The 20675-nt window shown below is 56.0% G+C and overlaps 1 protein-coding gene across 1 annotated transcript; it reads right to left on the reverse strand.

Moving 5' to 3' along the window:
- Positions 1-2803: 2803 nt before the first annotated feature.
- On the reverse strand, positions 2804-18333 carry GPR179 (G protein-coupled receptor 179). Its single transcript, XM_045985876.1, has 11 exons — positions 17540-18333; positions 16159-16267; positions 13713-13800; positions 13064-13299; positions 12169-12237; positions 11708-11817; positions 11144-11379; positions 10829-10967; positions 10271-10376; positions 9559-9705; positions 2804-8005 (listed from the first exon to the last, which is right to left on the reverse strand). The coding sequence occupies exons 1-11, from the start codon at positions 18331-18333 to the stop codon at positions 2804-2806; spliced, it is 7236 nt and encodes a 2411-aa protein (XP_045841832.1).
- Positions 18334-20675: the final 2342 nt, after the last annotated feature.

Genomic DNA, 20675 nt, shown 5'->3' on the forward strand with positions numbered 1-20675 from the left:
CGAGCATCCAACTCTTGATTTCAGCTTAGGTCATTATCTTGGGGTCCTGGCATCGAGCCCCAAGTTGGGGTCCACACTCAGTGGGGAGTCTGCTTGGGATTCTATCTCTCCCTTCCCTTCTGCTTCTCCCCTCACTCACACACACTCTCTCTCTCTCTCAAATAAGTTCATTAAAAAAAAAAACAAAAACCTAACTCTTCAGTCTCTCTGAAACTACCACGTCAGCAAGGCAGCCAATAGACCAGTCCTCACTGGGGAAAACTGATGTTTTTACAACAGCTGCTGAATGCAGATGCTGGGAATGAGATGTGTATGCCTAGGGGGGAGGCAGCGCTGGTGGGTTAATCCAAAGCAGCCAGTCTTGATCATACTACTTAAGTCTCAATCCTTTTGGCTTAAAAATGTACATCGGTTTGCAGCATTTCCGCTGAAGTGAGGTTTGGCCACATCCTATTTGCCTGAGCCCTGGATTAAGGCAAAATGAGAAGGCAAGTGCTATCAGCAGGATCCACAGCTGGGCACTGTGGAGTGAGGGGAAGTAATCCAGGGAGGGGAAGAGAGCAGAGAAAGGAAGAGAAGCGCACTTACTGGGCACGTGACTGACTGATTTCTCTGACTATGTAAAAACACTGCTTCAAATGAGCTGTTTCCTCCCACTTCCCTAGATGGGTCTCAGGGGTCTCCAGATAATCCGGAATAGCTGCTGAGCACTAGCTGCCACGGGCAGCCAGAGGGTAAGTGCCTTTTCCATTTTCCCTTGGGATCAGATCCAGCGGAGCGAATGGCCCAGATATAAAGGATTGGCTGGAAGGCCCGGGCAGAGTCCGTCTGCGGTGCCAGCCACAGAGCTGGGGACTGGCTGACAATTAGCCAGACCACCCCAAAGCCCTGAAGGCTGCAGTGTAGTTACCTCGGGCTAACTCTTGTTTCCCTGTCTACCGTGCCTGTTTAAAAACGTTGGAAAAAGAAAGTCACCATAATGAATAAGCTGGAGCTAACGTGAGTGGTCAAGAAAAAACATTCTTTATTTTTTTCCCATGGTTTATTTCTCAGTAGGGGTTATAGGAACAACTTTTCTGTTCCCAGCAAGATCCGACCCAATGGACTTGTTCTGATACGTGGTTAGCAAACTTCTCATCAGCTTAGAAGCGGTGAGGTTAACTAGCCAGAGCCCAGAGCAGCAGTACGCTTTAATTACTGCTCTGAAATCCCAGGGCAAGGGACCAGGTAAGTGGGAGGGGCTAGATAGGAGAACAAGGGCATCTGGTCCCTGAAAGACTGGGTTTTTCCATTCTTTGTTTTTGGAAATGGAGGATTTTGTTACTTTTTCTGGCAAAGTCTTGAAGCTGCCCAGAGTATGTATATGCAGACTCATTTTTCCCCCCATTGGGTATGGTCTCCTTGTTTGGTCTTTTTCTTCCCTGTGAGTGGCATCAGGGTCCACGAAGTTAGAGGGCAGGCTTTACTGTCATCTTCAGGGTCCCTGCCAAGCTCTGCCATGTCTAGTCTGCCTGTTTCCTACCCCCACCTAACCCCTGCCAATGCCAGGGCTTTGACCAGCACTTTTCTCCTTCCTCACTTCCCTCTGATAGTTTCCTCTCATTCCAGCACTCTTCTCTAGGACCACTTAAGCAAGGGTAGCCTGAACTGAACTCACTTGAGAGGATAGAGCCGAGCTCACTAAGAAGAAGGCTTTGTGTTTCTATGATGCAATTTCCCCCACCCTCAGGCCTTGAACCTGCCTGGTAGGGTTACTCTTTCTGAGGACAGTTCTTGCACTGGCCGTAAGCAGGGCCTGCTTGCTTTCTTGCTTCTTGGAAAGGCAACTGATGTGGGCCTCTTATTACTGAACAAGTGATTTGGAGCGGTACTCACATCAGAACCAGAAACCCCTGGCTCTCGTTATACCAACAGCTGAGCGGGGTCCCTTTGATGACAGCCCTGGAAGGCTGGGAGGAGAACGAGCCAGAAAGGTGAACTTGAGATGCAAAGCATGGGGCAGAAGTGGGGAGAAACCATCTGAAAAAGCTAGTAAGGGGCACACGCAGATGGAGAGGGTGTCTGGAAGGGAGGGCTCTCCCGGGGAGGACTTGGAGCCACTGCCTTAGCTCCTGTGCTCTCCCTCTCTGGTGTTGCTTCGGATGCCAGATGTTGGTAAGGAAGTAAGAGTGCTTGTTTGGCTCGCCATCAGCAGTGAAGCAGGGTGGGCATGAGGATCAATGCAGCAGAAGGGGAGAGCCAAAGTCAAGATGGCAAGGTCCTTAAGGCATTTCAGACCCCTCTTGAGCCATTTAAGTTTTCCCCAGACTTATCCTTGAACTTGAATTAAGTGACTTCTCAAGCTGCCTACGGTGACCTTCACAGCCTTCCTCAGTCCCTAATACTGCCAGTGCCTTGCATGGTTTTATTTCTTCTCAGAAAATGGTCTAGAAAGGGGGTCTCATGGGAAAACGTGCGCTGGGCCTGCTGACTTCTTTCACCCCTGACACTGGCTGCAGAAGCGGGTGTCCAGACACAGCTCGTGCCTCTAGCTGGATGGGAGGGTTACCCTGAAGCAGAGGATCTGGCCTTTGTTCTCTGGAGCAGGAACAAGAGTAGGAAGCGAAGAAGGGGTGAGACTCTTGGGGTCTGAGCCTCCCGGTCTTGTACAGTTTGTCTCAGAATGAGCTGACTTCTGGCCTTGTTGGAGAAGGGAAGTGGCCCAGTGTCTCTGACTCGGCTTTTTGGGAACACGTAGGACTTGGAAAGGACCGTGGCCTCTGAAAACCAGCCACCTGACATTCGACCTCACGTGATGGAGTTGTTACTCAGAGTCCCAAGGATAGACCGTTGGCAGGGAGAGTTCTTCGTGTGGAGCTGTAGAAGCCCCTTCTCCTTGGTCTCCAGTTAAGGAGGAGGATTCCTGAACCTCAGCTTCTTGGAGACTCGACTCTGGGGCTGAGCTCGTCCTCAGCCCATGTCCTGAGGCTCCTTGGAGCTCTCTGACACCTTCCGGAGTAAAAGTACTGCCTGCCTTACTCACCTCAGGGCGGGCGCTTTTGCTTTCTGGAAGGAAGCTACCTGGAGGACTGTGGACTAAAAGGCATGGTGGGTTCCCAGGGACTGTGGGGAAAAATATTTCCTTCTGAGTTGCTGTTGAAGCCAGAAGGCCGGATTCCTCAGATGGCCCTCCAGTTCCCTCCCAGTCACAGACGTCTTCCGTGGTGCCCTTTATCTTATTCCCTTCTGGATCTGTGACTTCCCACTGACACACCTCCGCCCTCCTGCTCCTTGCACTGCTGGCTCCCTGGGGACTGCATGTGGGATGGCCAGTGCTGGGAGCGTCTGGCTGGGGGCAGGGCGCCCCCGAACCTCTGCCTTCCTGGGGGCACACGGTCTCCTGCTCTTGGCTGACTTTTGCTGCTTCTTTGGAAATGTGCTCTTCCGTCCCTCCAGATGTTGCCTTTTGAAGGATCATTTCTCCCTGCCCTCGGGACTTTCCGTCCACCTCTTGCCCCAGTCCCCCTTTCTCTGCAGCTTCCTTATTCACCTCCCAAGGGCAGATTTCCACTTCTTTAGCAGACGGAGCTGCTTCTGCTTCCCACGGACCCACTGCTGCCACCTTGGCCCCCACGCTGCCTGCTGCCTCCGAACTGCCTTTGCGCCTGTCAGAAGCTTGCGGGGCTGGCTGTGGAGACAGCTCTCCACAGTCTTGACTCTCCCAGGGACACACCGCCTCCTGTTTCCCATCTGCCCTCTCTGGCTTCTCCTGAACCGCCACAGCTTTGGGCTCCGGTCTTCCCGGGGCTCTCCCCTTCTCCTCTTGAGGTGGCCCTTTTCCATCCTGGCTTGCTGTCCCTTCGTCTGGGGCCCTTTCAGGCACCTCCCAGGGGCAGATGGCAGCTTTGGCGCTGCTGTCAGGTTTAGGAGCATCTAAGGCAGGAGCATCCCACGGGCACACCTCAGTGAGCCTGCCCACGACGCTGGCCGGTGTCTGAGAGCCAGCTGTAGGCTGGTCATGGCCCTGATGGTCAGAGTGAGAGACAGCGCCTGCCGGGGCCATGCTTTCCCAGGGACAGACAGAGTGTAACTCATTGCTTGCTTTTCCCCCATCGTCAGTAGTGAATTCTCCTACTTTTGAAGGCAGAGCTCTTTCTAGGGTTTTGTGTCCTGGGAGGGAGCCCGTCTTTGGGTCGTGTGTCAGGCGCCCTTTCTCTGCTGCCTCATCCCTCACTTCCAAGGAACGTCCCTCAGTCACTTCACGACTCAAGCTGACGGATGAGTCTGAGACCTCAGGGCCCTCCGCCAAGGGTTCCCTCAAGCCCTTCTCCCAAGGACAAACAGCTTCCTGCTCTTGACTGTGTTTTGTCTCCCATTTTGGTATGTCTTCTCCCAGGGAGGTGAGTCTCTTCTTTTCTAGAGTTTTCTTCCCCCACCCTGCTAAGTCACTCCTCTTCTCTAGGTCCAGTCCCGTCCCAGTAGCTCCTTCATTCGCCTCCCAGGGACAGATCTTGGCTTTCTCACTGGTAGGGGCTTCCTCCACTTCCCAGGGACACACCTCAGCTGCCCGGAAGCCCACATGTTCCAGTTCCTGGAATCTAGCTTTTGGTCTCTCTGTGCCCAGAGAGTCTGAATGCCAAGAGGAGCCTCCTGGATCCAAGCTTTCCCAGGGACAGACTACCTCCCGCTCCCCGGCTGGCCTCTCTGGCTTCTCTGGAGCAGTAACAGCTGTCTTGCTGGGTCCAGGACGTGCAGAAACCTTTCCTGTGTCGTTTGGAAATTTCCTAACGGCCTCAACTCCCAAAGCCCTTTCCTGCCCTGCTCCAGCACCCACCTCCCAGGGACAGACCTCAGCCTTCACAGTAGACACAGTGTCCTCCATATCCCAGGGACAGATCTCCGCAGCTTTGCTTCCCACACTGCCTGACATGTGGAAACTGGCTCTGGGTCCATCTGCTTCTTGAGGGCCTGGTTGTGGGGAGAAGCTGCCAGGGTCCACATTCTCCCAAGGACAGACGGCTTCCTGCTTTTGGATCTGTCCCTCAGGCTCTTCCCCAGCTGTGCCGTCTTTGATCCCTGACATCCCAGGCACTTTCTCCTTGTCCTTTTGAGCTTCTCGTGTCTTTTGAGCTTCTTTTGCTGTCTGGTCCAATGTCCAGTCGTCCCTTATTCTTTTATCTACCTCCCAGGGACAGAGTTCTGCCCTGGCAGGTGTTACTTCCTTCAGCTGTGGCCTGGGATCTTCCCGGGGACCCACTTGTGTTGCTCTGCTTCCTCCATTGCTAAGGAATTGGCCACCAGCTTTGGTTGAGGAGGGCCCGGGGTTTGAGGTCTCCTGGGGACACACTGACTCCTGCCGTTGATCCGTTTTCTGCACCGCCTTCCCAGCCCGTTCTCCTATCTCTCCCATCTCTCCAGGCTTTCTAGGGAAAGCCTGTCTGGAGGCTATCCCCTCTTCCTGGAGAAATTCTCCCCCTGTCCCCTGACTCAGCATTTCCTTCCCCACTACCTCATCACCTAGGTCCCAGGGACAGATCTCTGCTTTCCTGGTAGGAGCATCTCCTGCCTCCCACGGACACACTTCTGAGATGCTACTGCCCACACTCCCGGAGCATCCAGGGGCTCCTGGGACCGGAGTGGAGACGGCTGAGGGGCCCCGGAAATCTGTCCTCTCCCACGGACAAAAAGACTCCAAGTTTCCACTCAGTTTCTGTTCTTTCCAGAAGGTTGCTTTCTTGGAGGCTTCCTGCTTTTCCTGGGGAAGCTTCTTCATGCCCTCCTGGAATGGTTTCCCATTCCCTCCCTCGCATGCCTCCCAGGGACAGAGCTCTGCCTTGGCACTGTCGGCTGCACAACCTTCTGGGCCTGTGCCCTCCTGCTGATGCTTCTTCACCTCTCCAGCCTCTCTCCGGCCCACTGCCTCAGACCTGCCCTTGGTTCTGTCAGAGTCCTGAGAGACTGACCAGCAGAACGGACTCCCAGGATCGGCGCCCTCGCAGGGACACACGGCCTCCTGCCCCCTGACCAGCCTCTCTGGCTTTTTCCGAGCAACAACCACCACACTTTGGGGCTCTGACTTTTCTGAGGCTCTCCCTCTGTCTTGGGAGTCATTGAGATCTTGTCGTAATGCCCCCTTCTCAGGGGCTCCTTCGCTCGCCTCCCAGGGGCAGATCTGGGCCTTGTAGCCACGGTCAGGCTGACACACTTCCAACTGGGTGACTTCCCTGGGGCACATCTCTGCTATCCTGCAGTCAGCTCTGCCCAGGGACTGGAGGCCAGCTTTGGGCAGTTCCCGCCACCCAAAAGGGGCTTCTTTTGCTCCCTCAGCACTTTTGTCCCCAACTGTGCCTTGGCTGGCTTGCCTCAGTGTAGCAGACCCTGCTTTACCTGCTCTCTCTCCTTTCCCCTCCCCTAGACAGTGGGATGTCCTCCTGCCTCTGTCTTCTTGTTCCCTGCTGCCCTCCCGGCGACAGACTTGAAGCATTCTGCTGGTGTGAGTGTTCTGTTGGTTCTGGAGGGACTCCTCGTCATCACAGGGTACAAGGGCGGCCTGCTTACTCACAGCCTTGGGCCGGCTTAGCCTGGGGGACCTGGGGCATGGCCCCACACCCTCGCCCTCCGCTGCAGCTCTGCCTTTCTCCTCTGTCTCAGGACTCCCTTCCCCGCTCTCCTTCTCTTTGTGAGTGCTCCGGGAACGAGTCAAAGCTTTGATAGCCAGGCCTAGACTGTGCACAGAAACCTGCTGAACGGGGGTCTTGAGGCTGTGGGATTTAGAGAAGACCTTAGACTTGTCCTCATCGCCCTCATCAGCTCCCCCTTGGAGGCGTCCATCCTCTGTGTTCCCCGCATTCTCCCCTGTGCTCCTTTTCTCAACTGCAACAGAGAGGGCTCTCCAGAGCTTGGCCCGAGCTGGAGAAGGGGAGAGGCTGATCCGTTCTGGCCCTGAGGGGCTTTCTTGCGCCACATTTCCTTCCTTGACTGGCAGTTCTGCATTCTCCCAAGGGCAGATGAAAGGGAGTAAGTTGGGGCTTTGAGGGGGCACGGGGATTGGTGCCAGGACAGGGACTGGTGTCGGGGCTGGGGCTGGGACGGGGGCTGGGACCGGGGCCGGGGCCGGGGCCGGAGCTGGCATCAGAGCTGGAGCCAGGGTGGAGGTGGGAGACAGCATCCTTGGCTCTCCCAGAGCCGCTCCAGACAGGGCCATGATGGGTGTAGAGACCTGGTGCCGGACGGGCGGGTGAAGCAGCCTCCTGGCAGCCTCCTCCTGAAGCCTCCCTGTGGCAGCAGCGGCCGTGTGGGAGCCGTCCATACTGCGGCTCTTGGCCGGGGATGGTGGGGCTGACAGGGGGGCCCCTCGAGCTCGCTCCAGCCTCCTGGCCGACGGCCTCCTCACTGGGCTCGCCAAGGCTGCCTCAGCCTTCTTCCTCTCCTCCCTCTCCTTGGCCTGCCGATAGGTCTCCTCCAGGTAGGCCTGGCTGGCCACGAGCAGGGCCTTTTCCCTGGAGCCTGCCACGACGCTGAGCGACTTCTGCAGGGACATCGGCCGGGCCCTGGGGAGCCTCTCGCATACCGTCAGGTTGTGGGCGCTGGCGGACCTGAAGCCGAGGGCAGGGGGCCCCTCCACCAACTCCCGGCTCTCCCTGCTTTCCCTTGAGGCCTTCTTGGCCAGCTTCCTGCGCAGCAGCGAGTCAAGGAGCGGTGGGTCCTGCTCCCCGCAGTGACTCTGGCGCTCATGGTCATAGGTGCTGCGGGACTTGCGCAGGGCCGGGGTCCCCTCGGGGTTCTGGAGGCTGGAGCTGAGGAGCCGGCGGCGTGAGGAGCCAGGCAGGCTGCCCAGACCAGGGGAGCCCGAGTCCCGGGAGTGCTGGCGGGCCAGGGCCTCCGGGAACTCCGCCAGGTACCTCATGAAGGAGCGGCCCAGGCCCTGGCGTGAGCTGCCCCGCTTCTTGGGCAGGTGCGGGTTGTTTGCAGCCATTTCCTTGGTCTTGTGGACCTCGAGCTGGGCGTAGAGTTTCTTCAGTTCGTCCTGCGGGGAGGGAGGCATGAGGAGAGCAGATGGAGCACGGAGCTTTCTCCAGGGCCTGACTGCCCTGCCTCCCGCTCTCCCAGCCATTATTTGGACCATTTTCTCTGGAGCATCTCTTCCCACCAAGCTGTGTCCCTTCCCTGCTTAGACAACCCTCAGAATCCACCTGTTCTCTCTGAGTCACATCTGCTTGGTTCTGAGGATGCGGGGGGCACTCCTTTCTCTGTGATCTGATGGAAGCCACCTGCCTGGGTTCGAGGCTGCTGACCCAGGATGTGCGTGAAGGCTGTTTTCTCTTTTTTCAGATTTTATTTATTTGAGAGAGCGCATGAGTGGGGTGAGGGGCAGAGGAAGAAGCAGACTCCTCGCTGAGCACAGAGCTTGATCCCAGGACATGGGGCTCGATCCTAGGACTCCAGGATCTCGACCAAAGCTGAAGTCAGCCCCTCAATGGACTGAGCCACCCAGGCGCCCCCTAAAGGCTCTCTTTAGAGCCCCTAGAGCCTCTGCTTCTACGAGGTAACAAAAGCTGGCTGCCCTCTGTGAGCGTCCTCAGGAGGGTCACGTGAGATTGATGGTGTGAGAAGTGCTCTATTCGGGTTCAAGTCGGGGAATGGGAATTTGAAAACCTTCTACTTTGGATTCCTCCCCAGAGCCGGTATCAGCATAGGGACGGAGACTGCATGCTGCTCCGCGAAATAGGGGTGCGGGCTGGCATTCCTGTGGCGGAGCACCTCCACACTCTCTGGCCTCCCAGCTCGACTGGGGCCTTGGTTCATCCTCTTCCCAGGAAGGCAGAGCCCAGAAGGGGAGGAGGACACGGGGGAAAGACAGGCAGAGGCAGCTAGGACAAGGAGGGAGTTGGGAGACGTAAACAAGTCAGGGGTCCAGGGAGGCCCCAGGGGAGATGGAGGCAAGGGACAAAATGGCTTCCTGAGGTTGTTCCCACACCTTGGGTTTCATCAAACAATAGGCTGAGACTGCCAGGTTTCCTTATTTCCTACCCACTGAGCTTCTGATCTGGGTTCCGTGACTATGATGCCCCTACACTGAAAAAGAAGGGCAAAGATGCTCTTTTGATGTAAGACTCAGGAAAAACTTCCCTTCTCTAAGAATGCCAGGTCCAGGGAATGGGTGTCCTGATGTGGAAATCTCTGACGGTCGCTAACCGCTTATGCAGTTAGCGCAGCAGCCCCGTGGTTGGCCTTAGGGTCACCAAGTACCCAGGTGTCCTGTCCCTCACGACTGCTCCTGCTGGGTGGGAGTGGAGCGCCACCCACTGCCCTGCCTCTCACTTGCCAAGTGGCCTGGGTTTCAGGGATGCATGTTCTGAGCCTCTGGTGGTCTCTTCACTTAGGTGGTGTGTGAAGGCATCTGAACAGGGAAGGTGGCAGGAGAAGGGAAGGAGGAAAGGAGGCAGGTCTTCGAGAGAGGGAAAGTGAGGGCCAGGGGAGGGGCCTGCAGGATACACTGCCCAGGCGGCAGGGCAGCAGTGATCCTGGTCCAGTCTCTAAAAGCAAGCATCCAAAGGAGGCGAGGAGGCCGGCACGTACCCGGATGTCTCCGGTGTCCAGGCTGCGCTCGCTCCAGGCTGAGGCGACGCTGCTGTCCAGGTAGGAGCCTGAGCGCTGCAGGTCCAGCTCGTCCTCGTACACCTCATCCACCATCTCCTCTCGGGGAGGAGCCCCCGGCTTCTGGAACTGGCCAGGGTGGGTGTGACGGCGGGAGAAAAAGGGTTAGCTGGGCTCCCTGTTTACTCGTATTCCCACCTGCTCCGGGGAATCCATCTTTACTTGGGGCATCTTCACCCCCTCTCTAATTCGTAATTCTGAGGGCACGAAGAGTTTTGCTCCCTGTCATCCTCCCTGATTTTCTTTAGCTCAGAGACTGGGGAGAGTGGGGTCCTACGCAGCTGCCCCCACAATTCCTAGCCATGGCCTTCAGCTCCCTGACCTATCTCTCTGTAACTGCTTCCAAGTTGATTTTTCAGAGTCCACTACACTAAACTGCTAGGTGTGCTACAAAGACCCCTCCTGCCCTAGCTCTGATTTCCTTTGCCCTCAGATGGGAGGCAGAGAGACAGTCGCTTCCTCCCCACCCGGCACCCAAGCGGGCTCCTCCCACAGGCCCCTGCGGCTCCGCCCACTCTCCCCCAGGGTGTCATCCTCACTCTGACCTGGAGAGGGCGCTGCAGCGGCGGCAGATCCACGGTGCCCTTACCAAGGGGCTGGGGTAGGCTCACAACCAGGATGGGGGCGACCTCACCTTAGGAATGAAGATCAGAGCCAGTGTGGTGGTGACGGTGCTGTGGGTGTGGAAGAAGAAGAGGAGCAGGGTCCAGTCTGGGTGCAGGGAGGGAACCAGTAGAAACCTGAGGGTGTGAGGGAGGGGAACATCAGCTCTGGGTGGCAGGGGCCTCTTCTCCCTCACCTTTCTCACTGGCTCACCTCCCAGCTCCAGTCCTGATCTCTGTGGAGCTTCTGGGTGGGTTGAAAAGGGCACTTCTCCTTCTTCTTGCCCTCCCAAGGATGTAGGTCCTACCTCAAGGCTCACATTAACCCCCACCTCTGAGAAGCCCTCCCAGACTACTCTTCTCTGTTCTACTTCCCAGCTCTGTTATGGACGCCCTGTGGGTTGATTCTGCTTTTGCCACACAGGTTTCTGCTGGCCACAGATAGCGGAGGGGCCTTTCTCCCTGGCCGAGGCCTGGCTGCGCAGTGAGGATGGCTGTGGGATGGGGTTCCTTGAGCCTGGGAGAGGCGAGAGTGGTGGGTGATGGGGAGGTGTGGTGGGTCGGTGTGTGTGGGGGGGTGTTGGTCTCACCTGGCCACGTGGAAGGCAGAGGAGAGAAGCAGCTCGTTGTGCAGGGCGATGCTCATGTAGCGCGGCTCATGGAAGGCGGAGGGAACGGCTCGGGTGGCGTAGCACAGGAAGCTGCCCCAGCACAGGAGCAGCACCTCAGCTGTGGGGGAGTGGGGGGCAGAGATGCGGGCACCAGCTCAGCAGCTGGGCGGTGGCCCCTCTCTGTGCCGGCTGTGCCGGGGAAGGGGGGGACTGGGGGCAAGGCCAAGGCCGGAGGACCCCTGCAGGTGCAGCATGGAGGTCCCCAGTGAGGCGGGCTCAGCGGAAGCAGCTCACCCACAACCATGATGTAGTCCCAGCGGTCGTGATGGCAGAGGTAGAAGTGGCGGCCCGCAGGAGTGTGGCCGCGGGCCACCAGGGGTGCATGGCTGCCTCTTTCCAGGGCCCCCGCCGTCCACACCACCAGGAAGGCCAGCACGAGCAGCAGGAGCAGCCCCAGCCGCTGCAGCAGCCGACCATTGCTGAGGTGGGGGCCCCGCTGGGCCGAGCGAGACAGAAACAGCTGGAGAACTCTACATGGGTGCGGGTGGTGGGGAAGGGCATAGGTGAAGGGCCAAGGAGAGGGGCCAGGTTTCAGGCCTCTGTCCATGGCTTCCTTCCCCTCCACACGTGCCTGTCCTCCTGTCCTTCCCATGGTTGGCTGCCCCCCTGCCCCCCCAAAATGCTGCATCTGGGGAGGGCCATGGTGATAGGGGTGGGCCTAGGGTGGGGGTGGGGTGGGGGGTGCACCGGGGAGTAGAGCTGGTAAGGGTCTGGCTGGGAAGAACTCCACCCCTTTCCAAACAAGCTGGGGCTGCCTGGAGTGAGCAGCCCCAGAGCAAGGTCTGCCCCAGACCCTACCTATAAAGCTTGAGTATAATGGTGCCGTAGACAGTGGCAAAACCCAGCAACCGGACCCAGCGGAGAGCGATACAGCGGAATACACTGGGCTTGAAGTACAGAATGAAGACCTGGGGGTGTGGGAGGAGGACAGAAGTTGGGGCTCTCCCATGTACTTCCTCTTTCTGATCTGCTGCCCTTTCTAATAGCCTTGCCACAGAGGCATCATCACCTCCATCCCTCAGAGGAGCAGCTGAAGTATCAGAGAGGTTAGGTCATTTGTCCTAAGTCACAGAGTAGGCCATAGAGCTCTTTTTAGCCTGGTCTCTTTGGCTTCAGAGTTCACCAGGCCAGCCTGCCATTTGTAGCTATGAGTATGGGGATTTTGAGGTCTCCAAGGGAGCAGAAAGGAGGAAGGATTCTGGGGTTTGGAGGGCACCAGGCAGGGATCATGTGGGGTCAGACTCTGGCCGCAGACTCACAGGGAAGTAGAGCAGCAGGGATCCAAAAAGGATGGCTTCCAGCAGGACAACTCCAGAGGTTCGGATCCTCTGTGAACCCAGGAAAGAGAGAGGCGTGTGAGCAGGGCAGTGGGAAAGCAGAGCCTGGATGATTGTGGGGGAGAATCTCAGGCCTGTTTTAGGGGTCACTTGATGGCCCTGGGCTAAGATCTCACCCTGTAACATCAGCTCTGCCCTCTCGGTCCACAGCCATGCACCCCCCCAGCCCCACCAGAGGCTAAGACCAAGGTTGCACATAGCGTCTGTCCCCCAGGCCCCGCCCCCTGCCTCCCCAATCCTAGAAGGGGCCTGATTGCAGACCTGGGCTCCAGTCACAAGCTGCCGGAGCCAGAAGGATGCCACGTATTCCCCAGACTTTGGGTCAGACTGCTTCTTTGTCTAGGTAACCCCTTCTCTGCCTGGAAATCAGTCAGCTGACCTTCAAGCCTGGCTCAAATGTCATGTTCTCCAGATGGGCTTTCCCAGGCGGTCTCAGGCAGGACAACTGGGTCCTTTCTTTGAGCTCACATGGCAACCTACACACACTTTCATCCTCGCCTCTGTTGTGCTGCGTTGTCATTTTCTTTATAGGACTGCTTCCTCCGTTCAATTGGGAGCTCCAGGGGGGTCTAGACCACGTCTCCCTAGTGCCTACACTGTGTTTTGAATCAAGTCCAATGCCTACACTTAACAGATGAGGCAACAAATCTAAGGCAATGGGGTCACTTGCCCAAGGTCACCTGGTATGTTAGATTAAGCATGAAGACCAGTACCCATTTCTTCTGAGTTCTAGTCTTAGGGAGCCTCTGGCCCCTAGGTGATGCTGGGGAACCAAGGGATGGTAGGACACAAGTAGGAGAGGTGGGGCCTTCCTTGCCTTGCTCCGGCGGCATCTGTAGGAGAGGAGCATGCTCAGGAAGACGGCCAGCATGCAGCAGGTCTGGCAGGCCAGCACAGCCGCCCGCAGTGCTGAGGCTTCCTCCACCAGGCACGGCCTAGCGTCCCTGCAGCTGGTGCAGCCCTCGGCACACGGCTGGCACCGTAGCAGCCTCCTGGAGCTACCATGTGGGGCCTCGAATTGCCCAGCAGGCTGGGCAGCAGTCTCTCCCAACCCTATAAAGTACAAGATGGCTGCAAGGAGAGGGGCCCGGCCGGGGCATGCCAGCCTTCTCTCCCACAGCTCACCATAGCCCTCTCCCTGCCCTCCTACAGTTGGTCACCACCGGGGGCGGACTGGGAAGCAGGGTGAGTGAGAAAGTGGATATTCTCAGGGAAGGACTGGGAAACAGAAAGAGGCAATGCCAGGCTAGGGCTCACTGCGAGGCTCAACTTGTATCAGACTGGCATGTTAAGGGCTCATTTTCAGAAGGTGCGGACACCCCACAGTGGATCCTATCTGACTCCCCTGCTTCTCTCCACCTTCCGCCCTTGCCCCACAAGACTCCTGCCAGTGTCTCACCCCAGCCTTTTCTCCCCATATGCCCCCTCCACCCAGCCCAGCCTGACCCTCACCATGGTTAACATACCCCCGGAGCGGCTTGTCCTGTAGAAGCCAGGTCGACAGCGGCAGAGGTAGTGGCCGAGGACAAAGCCCTGACTCTCCAAGGGGACACACTGCAGGGATGACAAACATGATAGGGATTTATATGGGGTTTTCGCTCCTGGGAAGAGATGGAGGGTCCGCGTACCTTCTTATTCACAGCACCTGCTCCGTACAAGGGACCCCCCCCCCCCCCACACACACACTAGAAGTCCTCCCTAGTCCTTAGGAATCCTTCTGTCTCTGGAAACCCTACTCTATTCCCATCATTACCTCTTTTCAACAAAGAGTTTGGGAAGAGATCACCTTTTTATTCTGAGAGGCAATGACAGGAGCCTCACAGATCCCATGTCCCAGAGCCCAGCTGTTGCTACAGTGAGGCACCGGGGGAGGTGAAAGTAGGGAGAACTTGGAGTCCAGTCACATCTGTGTGCCTACATCCTGTTTCAAAGGGTCCCCATCACCTTCCCTCTTTGGTTCACAGGTGGTTTGAAAAGGCCCCCACAGAGGAGAGTCTTCCCCTTCCAGGAGCCATATGGCTTTGGCACAGGAGTTATTTCCCAGCCCTAATGCCAGGCTAATGCCAGGCTGGTGGGATGCCAAGGCCGGCTCTTTATTCCACCTCTGTCCATTGATGTCTGCCTAGCAGGGGACAGAGCAGACCTCAGAGCGAGGCAGGGGAGATGAGCGCAAGGATGAGGTCAGATCTGCTGGAAGCAGTGGTTAGGGGCAGACCTAACAGTGGGAGCTTCTACATTGAGCACCTGACGTCACCTAGAAAAGTTACTTCTGAAACCGTGGCCCAGCTTCCCCTCTTGCCAGGAGCACTAGAACGTGCTATGTTCCCACCAGCGTCTGCACAATCAGGCCAATGTGTACTGAGATGTGCTGTGGCTGGGTTTAATAATGCACTGAATAATGGGAACCCTTCTCCATCCCTGGACTTAGAGTTCCAAAAACATGTGCCCCAAAGAGCCACAGATGCCCAAACCCGCCCCACCTCCCAGCAGGCTGCAGGGCTCGCCTTGGCTTTGGTTCAGCTCAGGCATGACACGCGGTCAAGTGCAGCCGTGGAGCAGATTATTATTAGTTCACTGGCCTCCCAGTTTCTCAGTCCCAGGCTTGCAGGATTATCAGCCATTTTTTTTTTTTCCATTATCCTGATCTCCTGCATCCATGGCTTTGAGTCTACCAGCATCTGGCTTGGGTTCCCTCACCTTTACCAATCCCAGAGCTCTTCAAGCTCCTTCTTTGGTTAGATACCTCCCACACCCCAATCAACAATTACACTTAGGAGCTCTGTCAACATGGAGAATGTGGTCCAGGAGAGGAGAAGGGGATGATTAATAGGGGCTTAGAAAGTGGTCCTGGGGATGGATCTTAGGGCACCCAGTACCAAAAGGGAGAGCAGACAGGGAGGCATACTGAGAGTTCAAAGGAACGAGGGTGACTATCCCAGTGGGGGATGAGGAGCAGGCTGTAAGTGTCCTCACTTTTTTTTTTTTTTAATGTAGGTTCTACACTCAATGTGGGGCTTGAACTCAAGGTTCCCAGAGATCAAGAGTCACATGCTCTACAGACAGACAGCCAGGCACCCCCTCACTTTTTTTTCTATGTTCATGTTTTTTATTATTCATTCAACTTTTTAGTGCCTGTTATGTATCAAGCAGGAGAAGTTGGGAACTTCTCAGAAATGACCATTAACATATCATTTCTGAATTTTCTTTTCTTGTCTTTTAGTTTTTATTTTTTATTGAAGTATTTTTTTTTACTATAAGTGTCCTCACTTTTAAATAGCCTGGTATAGGGGCACCTGGGTGGGTCAGTGGGTTAAAGCCTCTGCCTTCAGCTCAGGTCATGATCCCAGGGTCCTGGAATCAAACCCCACATCGGGCTCTCTGCTCAGCAGGGAGCCTGCTTCCTTCTCTCTCTCTGCCTGCTTCTCTGCCTACTTGTGATCTCTGTCTGTCAAATAAATAAAATAAAATCTTTTAAAATAAATAAATACATAAATAAATTGCCTGGTATCTCAAGGTGCCTGGGTGGCTCAGTTAAGTGACTGACTTCAGCTCAGGTCATGATCTCAGGGCCCTGGGTGGGCTCCTTTCTCAGTGGGGAGTCTGCTTGTCCCTTTGTCCCTCCCTCCACCGGATGCACGTGCACGCACACACACACACGCATGCATGTACACCTACTCTCTCTCAATCTCAAATAAATAAATAAAATCTGGAAAAAATAAAAATAAGAAAAATTAAAAGCCTAGAATCTCATTTCTGTCTCTCTCTCATCACTAGGGATTCCCTTGAAGCCCTGAGGCTGATATGCTTTGGTCAGTTGCTCCCAGGAGCTGGGTGGTGGCAGGGATGGGAAAGGGGAAGGGAGGCAGGACTCCAGTGCCCCCCACCCCCCGCCACCATCCTCCTTATTCTTACCTGGGTGCTGTTGAGATCACACAGGTGTGTGTTGGAGTACCAGCCTGGCCCACTGGCACACTGATTGATGTCCACGCTCTGAAGGTCTACGTCCATCTGCACCTGCCCCCTAGGGCAGTGAATTGGCAGTTAGGGGTGCAGCAAAGGGTGCCAAGGTGGTCATGTGTCCTCAGGCCCCAGACCAGGGAGCATTGCAAGCTTTGCAAACTTTAGCAGAGCAGTTTCAGTGTGCAAGGACAGATGGCACAGCTGCATTCCATTTCTCCAGTGCTATTCATCCTCACTGTTTCTGTGGGCAACAGTCTTCTTCCCTGTAGGTTGTTCCCCGACATCCCTCAACTTTTCAGCATCCTAGCATTTCCTGTTTCTATCAGTGGGTAGACGGAGGGGGCATGTCAAGACATGTGGAAGCTGGGGCCTGATGATCTGTCTGAGGGGGATTTTCACACTTCTCCACCGCGTGTATACACACACACACACACGCATGCACGCACAGGCCCAGAACTAAGCTATTAACCACCCCCTCACTCTGCCTAAACCAGATCTGAATTGATCACAGCGTAGGAACTATGGAATGGAGCTGCCTGGCCCCAGAGCTCCCAAACTCTGCTCTGGGCTAAGTGGGGAGCTGGCTAGGGGCCAGGCTGCTGGCTGGCAGGAGGGAAAGCCTGTTGGGAGCAATGAATAGGGACACAGAGCTGAAAAAACAATTTGATTGTTGCGTGCCTTGCAGTTCTGTGCCCGTTTGCTGCCTCCTCCCCACCACGGCTCCCAATCACCTCTTTATTCCAGTTGAAGGAGGAGGTCAGTCATTTGAAGAGTACCAGTCAGGACAAGCAGGACTGGAACCCACTTGATGTGAGAATATAGCCATTGGGAGTGACCCTGGGGACCTGGCCAACTCCTAGACAGAAGGGGCAATGAATGGTTCTCAAGCTTCCCCCCCAAGAACTTTTCTTCCCTTGGAGAAGCCTCCTTTTATAGTTCTAGATTGCTTAAGAGCAGCAGGTTGGACTCCTGGAATGCCCATGAGACTACTCGTGCGTGGCCTGTCACTGTTATCCACACTAAGCCTGCTCCTGCCTTCTCCCCACTCCCCAGACCTGGGGGCAGACCTATACCCAGCTGTACACACACATATGTCTATACCTACATACAAGTGGGTTGATTCATACGCACTGTGTACACTCACACCTGTATGTGCTAACAGACAGATACAGATTCCCAGAGTCAACTGCAAATAGCTGAATGCAAATAGGCACATCTGTGCCCCCCCAGATACATATGTGTGTGCCAAATGGCCCACGCACAGCTGGCTGAACTCGGGGGCCCCACCCCCACGTACCCGCAAATGTGTCCAAGACTGCGCAAATCCACTTACCTGACCTCTGGGCTGAGGTCTGGCTGGAGACCATAGAAGGTGGCAGAAAGTGTGACAAGCCAGCCAGGACGGAGCCGGCCCTCCTGGCACTCCAGGAAGGGAGGAGAGAGCTTCACGTGCCTCATGTCCCCCACATAGCCATCCCCCTGTGGCCACTTGGGGCTGCCGAGGCTCCCGAGGTCATTGGTCAGCACTCGCTTCTGTAGGGCAGAGGTGTCCGGGGCCCCGGTTGGGCTCTCCTCCTGAACTCTGCTCCCAGACAAGTCCTGAAGGAGGGTCTCCTCCCCCATCCGGGTGGCCTGCAGGGCCAGAGGCAGGTGGCTGGCCCCTGGTGGAGGGTCAAAGGTCAGAAAAGCCCGGTACGCTCTTGTGTCCCCCTCAGCCACGCTGCGGACCAGTGCCTGGTACCACTCTACATCTTCCTCCACACTGGACTCGCGGATGTCGTTGGCCTGCAGCAGCATGTTGAGGAAATTAGCGGCCTGGGCAAGGGTGCCCGCTGCCGTCCATAGGACTGGGGGGAGCCCTGGGCTGGCTTCTGCCCCCCGGGCTTCGTAGCGTTCACTGCAATTAGCCCCCGACAGCTGTCGGGGGTCTCCAGAGTAGAGAAAAGCCAGGGCTGCCTCGGCTCTCTCTCGGGGCACCCGCTGGGGTCCAGACCCCGGTTGGACATGGGAGGGCAGAGGTGGCTCAGAGCGGAGGGGCCGCGGACCCCCCAGAGCCCAGCTGCAGAGGAAACAGCAGCCCAGCAGTCCCCACACAGGGTGGAGCACGACCCCCGCTCTGGGGCCCATCCTTAGGACAGTTCTCGGGTCCCTAGGGGTCTAGGCTGCCTGGGGGATCTAGGGGCTCACGAGAGCCCAGGCTGAGGCTGGCTGGCTCCACGCCTCCTATCCTCACTTTCTTCCTCTCTCTCACGCTGTGCCCTCTTGCCTGTTTTTCCTTCTCTCTAACGTCATCAGCTGGCTTCTGGATGTAGGCAGAGGGCTCTGCCCCTCCTCTCTCAGTGTGACCCCCCCATTACAAACCCTCTTAATCCTGGCACCACCCCTCTTCCCTCCTCCTCTCATCCAGCATCTAGGCTCCCTTCCCCCACTGGGCACCCCACATCAGCTCCAGAGAGAGATGAACGGGAGGGGAGAGAATGAGAACAGACAGTCGCACTCTCCCTCCCTCCCTCTGCCCTTTGCTCCATTAGGAGAGATGGGCAAATCCAGGATGGGGCGCCATAGCAACCGCAGATGAGCTCGTGCCCCTCTCTCCTCCCCTCTGCTCCACTCAGCCTCCTGGCAGCAATTGCCATGGGCATGATAAAGGGCCAAGCTGCAGCTCCTGGCAGGCAGCTCTGGCTGCCTGTACCCCCCTGACACGGTGCTGCCGAACTTGAATTTGAGATTGGGGGTGGCGAGGGCGGGGAAGAGAGCCTAATATAACCACAGCCAATCTCCGAACAAACTGTGGCCGTTTATCAAGGGCTTCTTGTGTGCTTTATCTCAACGGATCTTCCCCACAAGCATGTATGGGAGGTCAGTATTATCCCCATTTCACAGATGCAGACACTGAGGCTCAGAGACTCACCTGAGATCACATAACTCACTTTAAGTTGAGACTCAAACCCAGAGCTCTGACTCTCCACACTGGGCCCCATCAAACTCCCATGACCCTGTTATTCAAGACTCATTACCGAAGACTGAATCGAGGCGCAGAGAGTTTAAAAGCACACCCCCCCCCCCCAAGGATCACACTCATTCGTGACCTCCAGCAGGTCTTCACCTTCCACTCAGGGGAGCCTCTATTCTCCAGCACCACAGAGGTAACAACCACAATCAATGGGGTGTGTGTGTGTGTGTGTGTGTGTGTGTTTGCGTGTACGCACGTGCGCTTATGTGTAATGAGGACAGGGAGAAGAGAGTGAACAAAGTTTTTCTTCTGCTTCACACACCTTCATTTTGTCATCCTAAATCCTGTCTTCCTTTATTGAGTTAGTACTTCCTTGGATCCAGAGGGTGTGGATTCTTTCTTTTTCTTTTTTTTAAGATTCCATTTATCATTAGAGACAGAGAGAGAGGGAGGTACAAGAAGCAGATCAAGGCAGAGGCACAGGGAGAAGCAGATTCCCTGCCAAGCAGGGAGTCTGACACAGGGGTTGATCCCAGGACGTGATCCTGGGACCCCAGGATCGCAACCCAAGCCGAAGGCAGATGCTTAACTGACTTAGCCACCCAGGAGCCCCAGAAGGGTATGGATTCATGCAGGTAGCCACAGAACAAAGCTCCTGCCTTCCTCTCCTGCCATCTTCCATCACTCTTGTTCTCTCCACACTCCCACTCCCAGAGATCTGGCCCCACATACATAAGCTGTCTCTTGGCTTCTTCCTCTCTCGCTCTGCCTACTCCCTTAAACCTTTGATGTCCCAGAGCACTGAGTGTATGCAGGAAGGGATGGGTGATGATTTCTAGAAACTCCCTTTGCTTTACTGGTGGGCTCTGCAAACAGTTCTGCATTGGATCTTTTTTTTTTAAATATTTTCTTTATTTATTTGACAGAGAGATTACAAGCAGGCAGAGAGGCAGGCAGAGAGAGAGGAAGGGAAGCAGGCTCCCTGCTGAGCAGAGAGCCCGATGTGGGGCTTGATCCCAGGACCCTGAGACCATGACCTGAGCTGAAGGCAGAGGCTTAACACACTGAGCCACCCAGGTGCCCCTCTGCATTGGATCTTTTTTTTTTTTTTTTTAAGATTTTATTTATTTATTTGACAGAGATCACAAGTAGGCAGAGAGGCAGGCAGAGAGAGAGGAGGAAGCAGGCTCCCTGCTGAGCAGAGAGCCTGACGTGGGGCTCGATCCCAGGACCCTGAGATCATGACCCGAGCCGAAGGCAGAGGCTTAACCCACTGAGCCACCCAGGTGCCCCTCTGCATTGGATCTTAAGTGAGAACGTCAGAGTGGGAGGGAGAGGAGGGGCTTGAGGGCAGCCCCCCAGCAGAACCCCTATGATGGCAGAATGGGAAAGGCCTCTAGCCCAGACCTTTCTCCGATAGAGAAGGAAAATAAGACTAAAGCTGCAGGTGGGCATCATTGACCTTCTCAAAGCCATGAAGCTGCTTGTGAGTGGAGTCAGACCTGTAGGACGCATG

The sequence above is a fragment of the Meles meles genome, chromosome 18 (genome assembly GCF_922984935.1).
Source record: "Meles meles chromosome 18, mMelMel3.1 paternal haplotype, whole genome shotgun sequence".
Lineage (NCBI taxonomy): Eukaryota > Metazoa > Chordata > Mammalia > Carnivora > Mustelidae > Meles > Meles meles.

Excerpts from the sequence above, each read along its gene's own strand:
- GPR179 (XM_045985876.1), bottom strand. The coding sequence starts at position 18,333 with ATGGGCCCCAGAGCGGGGGTCGTGCTCCACCCTGTGTGGGGACTGCTG. Across the intron at positions 11,380-11,707 it reads ATTATACTCAAGCTTTATAG|AGTTCTCCAGCTGTTTCTGT; the intron begins GTAGGGTCTGGG and ends GCACCCATGTAG. Across the intron at positions 9,706-10,270 it reads CTCTGATCTTCATTCCTAAG|TTCCAGAAGCCGGGGGCTCC; the intron begins GTGAGGTCGCCC and ends CACCCTGGCCAG.